The 14,941-nt window shown below is 46.3% G+C and overlaps 1 protein-coding gene across 1 annotated transcript; it reads right to left on the bottom strand.

Annotated features, from left to right (window-relative positions):
• Positions 1 to 2,317: 2,317 nt before the first annotated feature.
• Positions 2,318 to 4,427, bottom strand: LOC119366359 (probable acyl-activating enzyme 5, peroxisomal). Its single transcript, XM_037632085.1, has 2 exons — positions 4,108 to 4,427; positions 2,318 to 3,971 (listed from the first exon to the last, which is right to left on the bottom strand). The coding sequence occupies exons 1-2, from the start codon at positions 4,321 to 4,323 to the stop codon at positions 2,490 to 2,492; spliced, it is 1,698 nt and encodes a 565-aa protein (XP_037487982.1). The 5' UTR covers positions 4,324 to 4,427; the 3' UTR covers positions 2,318 to 2,489.
• Positions 4,428 to 14,941: the final 10,514 nt, after the last annotated feature.

Raw genomic sequence — 14,941 nt, 5'->3', positions numbered from 1 at the left:
ATGTTTATGAAAATTAAACGAGCCGAAGGCGAGCAGGAGGTTCCCTCGCGTCGGAGGCACCGTGTCACACCACGAGGGACAACGCGCTGCACAAACCAGCACGCTGCACGACCAACACACACTTCGACCTATGCCCCCCCTCCCTTCAAGATGTTTATGAAAATTAAACAAGCCGAAGGCGAGCAGGAGGTTCCCTCGCGCCGGAGGCGCTTTTCTTCAATTTAGTAAAGTTATACACCCGTGCCTCTTCTAGTGTTCACCTGTGCCTATTAAAAAGTCACACGATTGAACAATTCTGAAGACTGCCGTTTTACATTAAAAAGTTGTTTTTTTCCTTACTTGAAAGGTCACATTTGATAGTATTGGTAGTCCCCGCCCGTAACTACCCCATAAATCTCCATTACCAGGAAATATAATGGGAACAGAAAGGGAAACGAGAATGAGAAACAGGGAACCAACCGCGCGAACTGGTATTTTTTTGTGTTTTCGCGCGGAAAGGGAAAACAAAAAATTATGGTAGTTTGAGGGTCAAACTGCAAAACGCACGAAAGCACAAACCGGAAAGGGAGAACCGGGAACCAGCCGCGCCACCTGGTTTTCCCTGGCGGGAGCGCTTCACGCGAGACACTTGTCACGCGCGGAACGTTCCCGAACCGCTTGTTACGAGCGCTCCGAAGGAGCGCTCGTTAACTAGTTGTCCTCTCAAGCGCAAAGGTGCTTTTGAGCTATGCGCTGTTTGCTCTTGTCTTCCTGTCGTGCACCGGAAAATCCTATTCGCCGCTCGCTACGGCGAATTGTCGCTGTTTCGCAGAAGCGAGCGAGCGAATGTTCGGGGTTGGGCCGGCCCGTTTTAACGTTGCACGATACTGAACCTTCTCTGATGTTCGCAGCCGTTTTTTTGGTTTTGGAACCTTCTAGAATGTTCCTAAACCGTCTTTTTATTCTCATTTCTTTTTCTTTTTCTTTTTCTGTTTCATTTTTCTTTTCTTTTTTTATTGTTTACTTTTCTTTTTTCTTTTTTCTTTTTCTTTTTAAAAAATGTTCATATTTTCAAAAAATGTTCGACATTCAAAATTTGTTCACGTTTTCAAAATATGTTCCGGAGTTTCAGAAAATTGTTTGTGTTTTCAATTTTTGGTTGGTTGTTTCAAAAAATGTTTCCGATTTCAAGAGAAATTCACATATTCAAAAAATGTTCACTTTTTAAAAAAGTGTTCGCGTTTTGAAATTTTGTTCGGGTGTTTAAAAAATGTTTGGTTTTTCAAATTTTGTTCGGAATTTCAAAAAATGTTCCCGTATTCAACTTTTTTTCATAGATCCAAAAAATGCTCGTGCTTTTAAATTTTTTCAGTGTTTGAAAAAATATGTTCCCATTTCGTGATTACAAATTTTGGTCAGAACTTGAAAAATGTTCACGTTTCAGAAATATTTCAAGAATATTAAAAAATGTTCGCGATTTCTAATTGTTCCATTTTAAAGTTTTTGTTCATAAATTCAAAAAATGGTTGCGGTTTCAATTTTTTGTTCCAATTATCATGAAATGTTTCCACTTTTTAGTAGTTTTTTTGAAATAAATCAAAAAAATGTTCGTGGCTTTAACATTTGTTCAGAATTTCATAATTTGTTCAAAAATTCAAAAAATGTTTATGTTTTTCAGAAAACAATATTTTCGTCTCATTTTTCTGAGCGGCAGAGCCTGTGATGGCTCCCGGAGCTCGTGGTCACTGTCCGGCATAGGTCTTCTAGCCGTCGGAGCTACCGCATACAAGTGTGCAACCGCCGCGACCGAGCACCCAATCACGGGATCAGAATCACACTCTAGATCATACCTTTCACGAAAGAAAAGGACAGGCAGCCGTTGCTAAACCAAGCCGGGCTGTCATTGCTTCGGTCGGCGCTGCTTCGCAGAAATTACGGGCAGCACCCCACTGACACACATCAACAAGGCGGAGGGAGAGGCCTCTATGACCGGCGTGGCTACCATCTTTGAATATTAATGATGATTTAGAATTTTGAGTTGATTTAGGATTTTATTTTGAGATGATTCATAATTTTAAGATGATCTAGGATTTTATTTTTGAATAGTTTGGAGTGCTTACCACATGTGTCATGTGGTTATTTGATACGATTTTGATGTTATTTGGTTCAAATATGTATGAAATTGTGGAGCGGTTGTTGTGCCGATGCCCTATTTTACATCACTTAGTGGAGCATTAGTGCCATATTTTACATCATCAGTTGGAGCTGGAGGTTTTGGTGATGTAAAAACCCACTTTTTGGTGATACAAATTTTACTCGAAGCACAATTTAGTGACATTTTCTATTGGAGATGCTCTGGGCGGGGTGTGAAAAGCAGTCCACCATGTCAATGCCTTTACAAAACATGATAATGATGCGAAAAATGTTGTAGAGTAGCACTTTGCCCACCCACAAAAGCAAAAGGGATGAAAATTCAGAGACAAGCACTTTGCCCATCGCCATGCCGTACACTACATCTTGCTACTGCTGCTACCCCTGCGAGTGGGGCCCATCTCCCGGGCGAGCTTCCGGAGCACGTACTTCTGGACCTTGCCGGTGGACGTCTTGGGCAGTTCGCCGCGGAATACCACGGTCTTGGGCACCATGTACCCCGCCATGCGCTCCCGGCTCCATGCCATGACCTCGGCCGCGGTCACCACGCCTGCCGCGCCTTCCTGGAGGCTTATGAACGCGCAGGGCGTCTCCCCCCAGAACTCGTCCGGCCGCGCCACCACCGCCACCTCGCTCACCGCTGGGTGGCTGTAGAGCATGGATTCCACCTCCACGCTGCTGATGTTCTCGCCGCCGCTGATGATCACGTCCTTGGACCGGTCGCGGATCTCGAGGTACCCGTCCGGGTGCATCACGCCCACGTCCCCCGTGTAGAACCACCCGTCGTCCCGAATCGCCGCCTTTGTCGCCTCGCTGTCGTTGAGGTAGCCCAGCAAGATGCACCCGCCGCGGAGCACGATCTCGCCCATGGTGGCGCCGTCCCGGGGCACGCTGCGGCCTGTGTCGGCGTCGACGATGTCCACCTCGGCCATGCCGGGCGTGCGCACGCCCTGCCTCGCCTTGAGCCGCGCGCGCTCCGACGCCGGCAGCTTGTTCCACTCGCCCTTCCACGCGCACGACACGACGTGGCCTCCAGTCTCTGTCAGCCCGTACCCGTGGCTGACCTCAAAGCCCAATGCCTCCGCACGATGCAGCACCGCAGCGGGCGGCGGCGAGCCAGCAGTCATGATCCGTACCTTCCTATGCAGAGGCTTGCGCACACCCTCCGACGCGTTGGCCAGCATGCTGAGCACGACGGGCGCACCACAGAGGTGCGTGACCCCGTGATCCGTGATGGCGGCGTACACATCCTTGGCGTCGACGCGGCGGAGGCAGATGTTGGTGCCGCCAAGGACGGCCATTCCCCAGGGGAAGCTCCACCCGTTGGCGTGGAACATGGGCAGCGTCCACAGGAACGTCGGCCGCGGCGGCACCGTCCAGTCCACAAGCGACACCATGGTAACCAAGAAGATCCCGCGGTGGCAGTGCACGACCCCCTTGGGCGCAGCCGTGGTGCCGGAGGTGTAGTTGAGCACCATCGGGTCCCACTCGCTGGTCGGCCGGACCCACTTGAACTCCGGATCCCCCATCTCGAGGAGCCTCTCGTACGTTAGATCCGTGGCCGGGGCCGGAGGGAACTGATCCTTCTCCTTCTCGTGGGGGTCCTCGACGAGCACGACGCGCGGGGCCGGGTGCTCCGGCGGGATGAGCCGGAGCGCGTCGTCGAGCAGCGGGAGCAGCGCCGGGTCGACGAAGACGAGCCGGGAGCCGGAGTGGCGGAGCAGGACGGCGACCGTGCGCGCGTCGAGGCGCGTGTTGATGGTGTTGAGCACAGCGCCGCTCATGGGCACGCCGAAGTGCGCCTCGTACATGGCCGGCACGTTGGGCAGCAGCACGGACACCTGAAACATGCAGTTTTGGTTCACGCCATGGATCGTCATGCACCACACCAACCGAATTCTCCGGTGGCGAAGAACACACACGCTACAGAATCACAAGGTGTTTGTGAAAACGACGACGGGTGGATGGGTTACTTACGACGTCGCGGCGGGAGACGCCGAGGGCGGAGAGCGCGGAGGCGAGGCGGAGGCATCGGCGGTAGGTCTGGGACCAGGTGAAGACGGTGGCGCGGTAGACGACGGAGGGGCAGTCGGCGAACACGACGGCCGCCCGCTCCAGGAAGCCCAGCGGCGTGAGCGGGGAGGAGTTGGCCGGGTTCGCGCCGAGCTTCTCCATGGCCGCTGCGCTGCGCATGCAGCTCGTGGATGGCCAGTGCGATACAAGAAAGCCAGGTAGCTAGACCAGCCGTCTGGGTGGCATGGGACGGTCAGGCAAATAGTGCAAACACTGGTGATAAATGCTGGATCGCTACATTAGAAGATGCCATTTTCGTCCGTCTCTCCAATTTTTGTACTACTGATTCAAAACAAAGTTCACTGGCAACGTGCTCCATCTTTATCTATTCATGTTTTTTACAGGCGGGCATGTTGTTCTTATCTTATTTTTGTTTTCTAGCGTCCATGCTGCTAGAGATGAAACCAAGATGTAGAGTTGGCACGGGTTGCTTTTCCTTTTCTTTTTCAAAGGCATCCAACAACACGACACATTTCTGCAATGGAGTGTGAGTGTGTGACACGCGGTTGCTAAAGGTCACATGTCAGTTAGTTGATCCTCCTTGGCTGTGCATGTCTACTGCTCCTAGATAAGTGCTACGTTCATGCAACTTGCATATATCGAAACAAAGTAGTAACAAACGTTTCAGTTGGATCGGGATCGGCAAAAGGAAGCATCCAGTTCTATTTTTCTTATCCTAAATCCTCTGAGCACAATTTTTTTCTTGGGGTCTGTCTACGGCACATATAGATGTGCCCTAGTTATTATAAATCTAAGTGACTTAATCAAACTCGAAAAAAAAGAAAGAAAAAAACGAAAAGAAAGATAATTACACAAATCTTAGCATACAATCAATTATATAGGACTTGAGCACATTTATATGTGCTTTAGCAAAACTGATTACTAATATAAATCGGGCAGCCTTCGGAGAGCTGATTACTAATGCATTAGATTGGATACTTTTTTTTCTTTGAGGAATTAGATTGGATACTAATCTAGTATGATCAGATACCGAAAACAGCTCTCGAGCAGCCCAGAGATGATGCCGCCGAGGAAGGCCACGGTGGCCAACCAAAGTGCCAGGGCCCGAGGCAAATCCTAAACGGCGCCCGTTGCGCCTGTTTCTTCGCTGCACCCCCCGCGCCAGGCTGGGCCGGCCCATTTCCTCATTTGCTGTTAAAACTGCATCAATCAAAAAAGCGTGAGTGCAGTGAATCGAACTTGGGACGTTTCGTGTAGACATCAGCGCAGTTACCACTAGGCAAAGAACCACTTTCTGTTTGCAAACCTCCTTTCCCTCTTTTATTGTTTCTTCAGGTTGCGAGATTTTTTCTCCTTTTTCCTGCTCTTTTTTCATTTTTCTTTCATTTATTCCTTTTTCTTTTTTTCGTAAATGTGCAATTTTTTTATTCAAATTTGATGAACCTTTATCAAATCGTGAACTTTTTTTAAAATTCAATAATTTTTTTTAAATTCCATGTTTTTTCTTAAAACGTGAACAATTATTGAGACCTGAACAAGAAATTATATACAATGAGAGATGTTCAAATATACACTGAACATTTTTTTGGTGTACGATGAACAATTTTTAACTACACAGAGAACATTTTTGTGATATACATTGAAATAATTTAAAACATATTTATACATTCTTTTGAAATAAGATGAACATCTTTTATACATTGAACATTTTTGTAATATAATCTGAACAATTTTTAACTACACATTGAACAATTTTGTGATATGCGCTGAAAAACCATTTAAATACCCATTGAACATTTTTTTATGTACACTGAACAATTTAAAATAGTGAACAAAATTTGAAAAAGTGAATAAATTTGAAAAACTATGAACACATTTTGAAATACGAACAAAAAACGAAAAATACATTTTTTAAATTCCATGAACTTTTTTCAATTTCAATGAACTTTTTCTAGATTTCGATGAACCTTTTCTAGATTTGGACGAACTTTTTTCAAATTTGATGTTTTTTTAAAAAAATTGATGAACTTTTTTTTCAAATTCTATGAACATTTTTCAAATTCGTTGAACTTTTTTTAAAATTCGAACAAACTTTTTTGATATTGATGAACTATTTTTCAAAATTGATGAACTTTTTTGAATTTTGTGACTTTTTCAGAATCAATGATTTGTTTAGTTCATTAACCTTTTCAATTTGTGATTATTTTGAAATCTGTGAATTTTCAAATTTCGTCCCGAAAAAATTACGTTTCCCAAAATCTGTGCGCAAGAAATAGCGCGACTTTAATTATTCTTAATTCATGCGCGCTAATAATATCCATGTTTGATTGCTGGCACTAGTGGTTAGTCGATTGGAATATGTACCGGAGGTCGCAAGATCGAATCCTCACGGGAGCAACACTTTTTACGGGATTTTTTTGTGGTATAGATGGGATTTTTTTTGTGGTACAGAAGGCGTGTCATAGGCCGGCCCAGCAGGCGCGGCTGTGAGCGCCAGCTTCCTGAACCGGCGCTTAAGGCGCCGGTTAGGAGCTCCCCGATGCCTTTCAGGCCAATTCGGATCAAAGCAACGACACCCAAAAGATTGATGATCCTAAGAGCATCTTAATCCCCCCCGGCCCCCCAGGCCACTTTTTCGACACCGGCGCCAAAAAAACGGCTCAGTCGCGCCTTCAGGACGACGAAAAGCGTCGGTTCGGCCCTTTTTTACGCCCGGCGGCCGCAGGCCGAACCCGGCGCGCTGGGGGGCGCTTGGTGGCTCCGGCGTAAGGGAAAAGCGCGTCTGGCCCACGCCGTCAGGTGAAAAGTCAAGATTTTCTTCCCCAACTCGCCTCCCACTCCCCGCGCTCTCGGCCGCCACTAGCTATATTCCGGCGCCGCCCGCCGCCCTTCACCGCTAGATAGCCATTCCCCGCTGAAAAAATAGCAGAGGTTCGCCGCGGCAGCCCCTCCGACAGCAGCTGGGCATTTCCGGTCGTCGTTTCCGGCCGCGAAGGGGCAGTTTAGCGGCGGGCGCACGCCAACCGGGCGCAAAGTGTTCGGCGATTTTCCTACCTCGACGATGGACTCGGATGACGAGGAAGTGCTCGCCGCGCTGCTGGAGGAGGAAGCTGAGGCCGACGTCGAGGAAGAAGAGCATCTCATGGTGCTCGCCGCCCTCGCCCAGCTGCTGGCAAGCAATGAAAAGTCGTGGCGAGGTGGCTCGGCGTCGGGGCGTGTGAAAGCGAGGAACCAGCATCGTCTCGAAGGCTACTTCATGCTCTACGCCGACTACTTCGCCGATGCTTCACTTCACGGCGACAGAACATTTCGGCGCCGTTATCGGATGAACAGAAAGCTTTTCCTCCGGATTGTGAATTCCATTCGGGAGTTCGACAACTAATTCAAATGCAAGATGGATTGCACCAGCAAATTTGGATTCACCTCGATCCAGAAATGCACGACAGCGATGAGGATGCTTGCATACGGAGCTCCCGGTGACTCACAGGACGACTATGGGCGCATGGCCGAGTCCACCAACCTAGAGTGTTTCTACAAGTTCTATCGGGCAGTGGTGGCAGTGTTTGGACCGCAATACTTGAGAACACCCAATGCGAAAGACGCTACTCGGATCCTAGCACAAAATGCAGCAAGAGGATTTCCTGGGATGCTTGGAAGCATCGACTGCATGCATTGGAAATGGAAGAATTGCCCATTTGCTTGGCAGGGGATGGACAAAAGCGCCAAAGGCGGTTGTAGTTTGGTACTTGAGGCGGTGGCCACATAGGACCTCTGGATTTGGCACTCCTTCTTTGGTATGCCAGGAACTCACAATGACATCAACGTGCTGCAGTGCTCTCCTGTCTTTGCCAAGATTGTTGAAGCTCATTCTCCTCCGGTGAACTTCGAGATCAATGGGCGGCACTACAACAAGGGGTACTATCTAGCTGATGGCATCTATCCGAGATGGTCGACATTTGTGAAGACCATCAAAAACCCTGTGCCTGGAGGCAAGAACGCCTGGTTTGCGAAGATTCGGGAGGCTTGCAGGAAGGATGTCGAGCGGGCATTTGGTGTGGTCCAATCTCGATTTGCTGTTGTCCGGTACCCCGCTCAGACCTGGTCCAAAGATCAAATATGGGAGATCATGACCTGCTGTGTCATCTTGCACAACATGATCATTGAGAGCGAGCAGGAAAAGCCAGTGTTTGACACTGAACCATACCACAGGCAGGGTCCTCTTGCCCAAGTTGATCACCAGCTACCGGCAACCTGGACTACCTACCTCAATATGCGTCAGGAGATCCCAGACCACAGGTGCATCATCAATTGCAGCAAGATCTGATAGAGCATCTATGGAGGCTCAAGGGCGACACCGGGCGCGACGTGTCATGAAATTTGATTTTTTTTATTTGTTGAACTATATAATTTTTATTGAACTATTTGTTGTTGTACTATTTTGTTGAATTATTTAAATTTTCTGTGATGAAATATTTGGAAAAAAAATATGTTTATAATTGAACGCCGAGCCACGGCGAACCGTGCCGAATGTGGGCCTATTCTCGCCCATATGGACCTTTTTCGCCGAAATGGGGATTCAAAAGTGGGCAAAAAACGACGGATGGGGGCGGGCTGGGGGCGACGACTGGGCGCAAAACCGGCCCCAGCGCCCAACTAGTCACCGGCTCGCCCCCAGGGGGCGATTTTTATGCGCCCTGGGGGGCCGAACGGCTGGAGACGCTCTAACTGCTATCCGCTCCGAGAAAGCCCCAAGCTCACCTCTCAAGCTTCGGAACTTGATCCCGACCGGCACGTGCGCGGTGACCTTAAGGGGCACGAACCCCGGTCTCCTGCCGCCGTTGCGCCAGCTGCGCGGCCATGGCGCCGTCGAGCCTTGTCTCCCCCTCGAGCGTGATCAGCAGCTGCACTGTGCTGCGTTGGCCCTGGCACAACTCAGGGAACGCGCCGCGGCGCAGCTCCGTGCCGTTGAACAAGACAGCCACCCACCCGCGGTCGTAGGATAGTCCGACGCGCCGGTTTCGGTTCTCAGCCATCACCTGCACCTCGAACGTGTAGCTCACTATGATGGAGGAAAGACACGTTAGGCCGAAGTAAGTGACGATATTCCGCCAGATCAAAAGTTGTCAATCCACTAGACCAAAACATAACAAACTCCTTGGTGCCACACGTGTTGCATGTGAGCCCGCGATAGCCGCACCAGGTCTAGGTTAGATCTAGCCGAAGATGACACGAAAACCTAGACATTGATCCATTGTTTCATCGTCCCCCTTTACCAAAAAAGGCAATCCAACGCCAGTTGAACCAATAGAACATGAAGGAAACACCTTTTTATAATTAGTTAGAAAATATCATTCCAACCATTCCCTCCTCACCTCCCGAAGGTAAGGACCCGTCTTCCCACCCCTCTTATAGTAGCCATTATCGTGCCCGCCCACATCCCACCTCCCGACCACCAGTCTACCCCTCCTCACCACCACTGCTTTCATTGACTCCCTTTCCACCGCAGCGGCACCTCCACCTATTCCACCGGCTGCCCACCCTGCATTGTCTAGCGCCACCACGCGGCCACCATCCCACCTGTCGTGGTTCTAAATCTGACACTAAGAGAGGTTTATGAACAGAGCTTGATCTATCGAGATGTAAAATGGGTTACACAAGGATCGTATACATGTTTAGACCTCTCATTGGTGGAGGTAAAAGCCCAAGTCATGTCTTTGGGAGACTTTCTTGCATATGATTATGAGATTACAATGGTTGTGAACCCTCACACTAGTAGAAAACAGGGCATTTGTCCCGGTTCGTAAGGGCCTCTAGTCCCGATTCTTGAACCGGGACTAATAGGTCGTTACTAATGCCTCCCCCCTTTAGTCCCGGTTCTTACACGAACCGGGACAGATGGGCCTACACGTGGCCGCTGCGGGTAGCCAGGCAGGGGGGCCTTTGATCCCGGTTGGTGACATAAACCGGGACCAAAAGGCATCCACCCGTCAGAAGCTGGCTGCAGCTGAGGTTTTTTTTTTGAAAGTGGCTGGTTTAGGGGTTTTGGGGTTAATTTAGGTTGTTATTAGCTAGCTAATAGAGAGAAGTGTCCTCTCTTATATCTTCGTGCTTGGTTTACCAACGCTACTGCTATGTTCATTTCACCCGCGGATATATAATAACTCTTCATGCTTGCATCATACATCATCATATATAATAACAAGTCCTGCTAATCATGCATCATCATACAACTTCTACTCGTTATTAATAACAAATCATACGATCATCATACTGATAGTCATCGAACCCAACCCTACATAATTGTTCTTAGCACATGATCATCAGTATCAGGTAGGACCTAATCACACTTAAGTTAAAATAGCATAAAACAATATAGACCCTGACTCTCCATTATGAAGAATGGAGATCATCCTGTCTCCAATTCTTGCGCTTTGCTTCCTTTCCAAGAAGCTCCTTACGACTGTCCATATACATTTTTTCCATTTTTTGATTGTCATGTCTCCACTTCCTTTAGAAATCCGGTATGGACAACTGAGATTCGTAGGACGACCTGATTGTATGTTCAAAACATCAAGGCGACCGTGCGTATACATCAGATGAGGCACACAATCATTCAGGATTATCTGTTGAAAAACATAATAATAGCTTCGTAGTTAGCAATGATGTACTAGTTTTAGAAGTATGCAAAAAGATGCACGGATGTCATAATAGTAGAAAATCTTACCAGGGTATCTCCATGGTAGTTACCATAGTTCAACACGTGCACTAGTGGCACGTATTGATCATAATGTTGAGGAGTTCGATTGAAGATATTGTAATTCTCAAGATCAGTACAAAATGCGATCAGATGATTTTTCTCCTTATAAGTTAATTCGGAGCCATCGATGTAGTGGGTTTTGTCTACCATCTTCCGCACATTCTTTGAAGGATGAAAATAAGCTGTCAATGAAAATAAGTTGTCAACTATTTTGAAATAAACAATATAAATTACTTAATAACTATGATGGGTCCTTAGGTGATTTTTTTGGTTTCCATACTTTCATGATCTTCAAAACCCATCCTCTCCAGGACATAGCGTCTTGCATAGCATGGGATAAGCTAGTCGAATTGGAAAAGATGAAAAATACACGTTAAAATAGTTGAAGTCGTGTTTAATTACGAAAAAAACTATTGTCGTCGTTGCGTACCGTTTCAACATCGAAGGTCTCCTCAAGCTTAATGCTAAAGCGCCGATCTTCGTCCAGCTCAAGGAACCTGTCGCACATATCTCGGTCGTCGTGGCACCAGTTGCACTCCCCCGGGGGGTTTTCGTCGTCCGAGTACGACATTTCCGGCCTATGTTCATAATTCAAATATTAAACTTATACAATTAAATATATGTACTAAAAAACCTAAATTAGATCATTATTATTAATCACGGGTTGACTATCGGTGATAGTAGCTCCTCCTTTCATTCCCGAGTGCATTATTATACCAAATTGTCTAACACACGAGAATGAAGGAGAAGCTACCCCCACAACGATGCGGATGATGGAGGGGGCTCCTAGATTTCTGCATAGAGTGCTCTTCAATTTTAGCATTCAAAGTAGGAGTACTTTTTCAATATGAGCATTCAATAAGCAAAACCAAATCGTAAAATAATTAAAGTAGTACCAAATTAGTATACATTCAATTATAAGTAAAAGTATATCATCTCTTGTGTCCGTACATCGTCAAATATTATCACTAATACTCCTCGGATACTATCATACATATAGCATCGCTAATACAGCTAGAACCGTATCGCCTGACAGGTATTGTCGCGGGTGGTGGACACCCAAACATAAGAAACCATCACAGGATCATAGCTCCAGTGAGATCCCTGAAGAACCTGCCAGGTATTGTCGAACCTGCCCTTCAACGCAACCATGTAGCGACGGACGTGCTCGTCCTCCTCGCTGACATGGTGATGTATCACCCCCGCGATGTTCGGAAGCCTCGACACCGTCACTGGCCCACGCGACCACCACCAAATAAGGATCGGGTCAACAACGGGCTGGCTCCTCACCAACCTACGCCCCCTGGAAGGTAGCACCTCCCAATACCAGCCCGGTGGAGCCCAGTCCCGGACATGACCCTGATCAAGCAGGCCTCCACCGCCGAGTCGACGACGTGGATGCGGGATAGGCATCGTCGACGTCGATGCGGGAACTACTTCTATATATAGTAAAATAAAGTAGTTTTATTAATTAAATCAACTAGTTCAACTACTAAGCACTTACTAAAAATAAACTACTTCTATAGTAAAATAAAGTAGTTTATTAAATCAACTAACTAGTTCAACTATATATTAAGCACTTACTATAAATAAAATAAAGTAGTAATTACTAAAAATAAACTAGTTTAACTATAGTTCTATGATTTTTCTAACTAATTATATTAAACACTTTCTCTTCTTATTTTTCTTTTTCCTCTCTTTAAATATGAACATATTAATAAAATTCATCAGTTTGAAAAAAAATGTTCACATATTTGCGGATAATTCTCGGGCAAGGAAAAAGAAGACAAAACAAAAAAGATAAAAGATAAAAGACAAAAGGAAAAATGAAAAATGAAAAAAATGAAAATGGAACGAATAAATAACGTATAGGTTAGAATGTTAGCACAACCCTCTTGTTAGCGGGGTGGTTAGAACAGGCAACCTTTGATAGGGAGTTCGCAGGTTTAAATCCATTTCCTAGCGCTCTTTTTTTTTTTTGCATTTTAACACAAAAGGTTGGGAAGCAAAATGGGCCGAGCCCAAGTAGCCGCGCCCTCCAGGCGCCCGTTTGCTCGCGGGCGCATAAACGCGAAATAGGATCTGCGGGCGGAAGCACCAAAGACCCTCTGTGGACCAAATCGTCGGGAAACATAGGAATCGCTTGACTAGGCTAACCCATCAACGCTTTGGAATGGTCATCAAATGAAGTACTGATTTCTATCTTTTTTCAGTTTTTAGTCGATTTTTTCATTGTCTTTCTCATAAAACGTGAAAAAAAATATTTAAAAAATATGAACATTTCGAAAACATGAACAAAGTTTATACATTTGTAACCATTTTGTTTAGAAAAATGAACATTTATTTAAAAAGTTTGTGAAATTTTTGAAAAATTCCATTTTCTCAAAAATTCTCAAATAAGTCCTTCAATTTGGACATGGGGAATTTTTTGGAAAGAAAAACCTTTAAAGATAAAAAAAGAAAAAGCAAACCGATAAAGAAAATAACAAAAAGGGAAAGAAAGAAACAGACCAAAAGCTTTTAGAATATTACTAGCTGAGGACCCCTATGGGCTAGGTATGGCAACAGCCGCCGCCGTAGCTTGATTTGGTGCAAAAATATTTACCCAAATGATAAGTATCACATATATGGCACAAAGCACTCTCGGCTTAACTTTTATACAACTAAAGTTGCCATCCGAAAAAAATCCAAAAAAAAAAGAACTGAAACTTGCAACCCTTGAAGAAAAAACAAACCCTCCAAAAAAAAGTTGCCATCCGAAAAGAAAGTTGCCATACTTGACAACTAAATTTGTCGTCCTCGCGTCACTAAACTTGCCATCAAAAAATGGTCGGAGTTGCCTTGTGTTCATGCCACACGCGTGGCACTTACCAGAGTCCATTTTTATACCTATGCATATACTACGCGTTGTTGCTATCAGCTGTCAGCACATCCGAACCCTAAATGCCCGTGGGGTGCGTCCGCAGACAGTGACCGGTCACGCCTCAAATAATCTATTTAACATCTGTGTACCACATATCAGGCACCCTATATCCGTACTATGCAACGAGATAAACTTCTCTATGTGATCAAACAACTGACAAAAAAATTGGCATCAAACACAACAAAATGCACATTAACCCACTTTACATCATCCTAATGTTCACCACAGTTCATCGCCGGACAAGTACTTTACTTAAATGACTAAAAACGACAATATAAATGGAGGAGGAGCGAGATCACCACTTCCTCGCCAGGCCTTTACCCTTCCGGTCCCTGGCGTAGCTGTAGGCGTCCGTAGCTGGTGGTGGATCTTGGTTGACGTCATAGGAGGTGGAGCTGTGCTCTTTGGAAGATTCCATCTTAACGCCCCTGGGCCTCGCAAATTTGGCCCACTGGTTGGTTAACTTGGGGGTCCTCGGGCCGACCCATATGTTTGGGAGCCGACATGAGTAGCACCCCATATCTAGGACACCACAAGATTGTTTGGTCGTTGACATGCGGGATGATACCATTTAAATACACATAAATTTATACGAGGCCAAAAATTTACTGGCCCTGACACGATGACATCATATGGCCCGTGGAGGGTTTGATAAAAAAATTACAACATTTGGCAAGAGCCTTCGTAGAGAGTCAACGATGGCCATGGCATGGCACATGGCATGCACTAGCCTTTTCAGGTCCCGTCTGTTATAGTTGGAACATCTATTGCATTTCTAGGGTTTTAATGCCAGAGATTCGAGATCTGAGCTGTGACCACCTGAATAGTGGCACAAAATGGGTTGAAAGTTGCCCTTGGACCATGTCTAGGCCTTGTGCGGCTATAGGAAAGGGAGGCCCCGTCATCATGGGCGCGCGTGTGGGGGGGAAGGCAGGCTAGGCTGCTAGCTGCCCACATGCGGGATGATGCCGGTTAAATCCAAGGAAATTTATAGAAAGCAGGAAATTCACGGGAGCTATCACGATGTCAGGATATGGCACCGAGAGGGGGTATGGCTAGGTCTTGAACCTAGTTTGGTCAGGAAGAACCATATGTCC

The sequence above is a fragment of the Triticum dicoccoides genome, chromosome 2B (assembly GCF_002162155.2).
Source record: "Triticum dicoccoides isolate Atlit2015 ecotype Zavitan chromosome 2B, WEW_v2.0, whole genome shotgun sequence".
Taxonomy (NCBI): domain Eukaryota; kingdom Viridiplantae; phylum Streptophyta; class Magnoliopsida; order Poales; family Poaceae; genus Triticum; species Triticum dicoccoides.
This window is presented reverse-complemented; position numbering and strand designations above follow the sequence as displayed.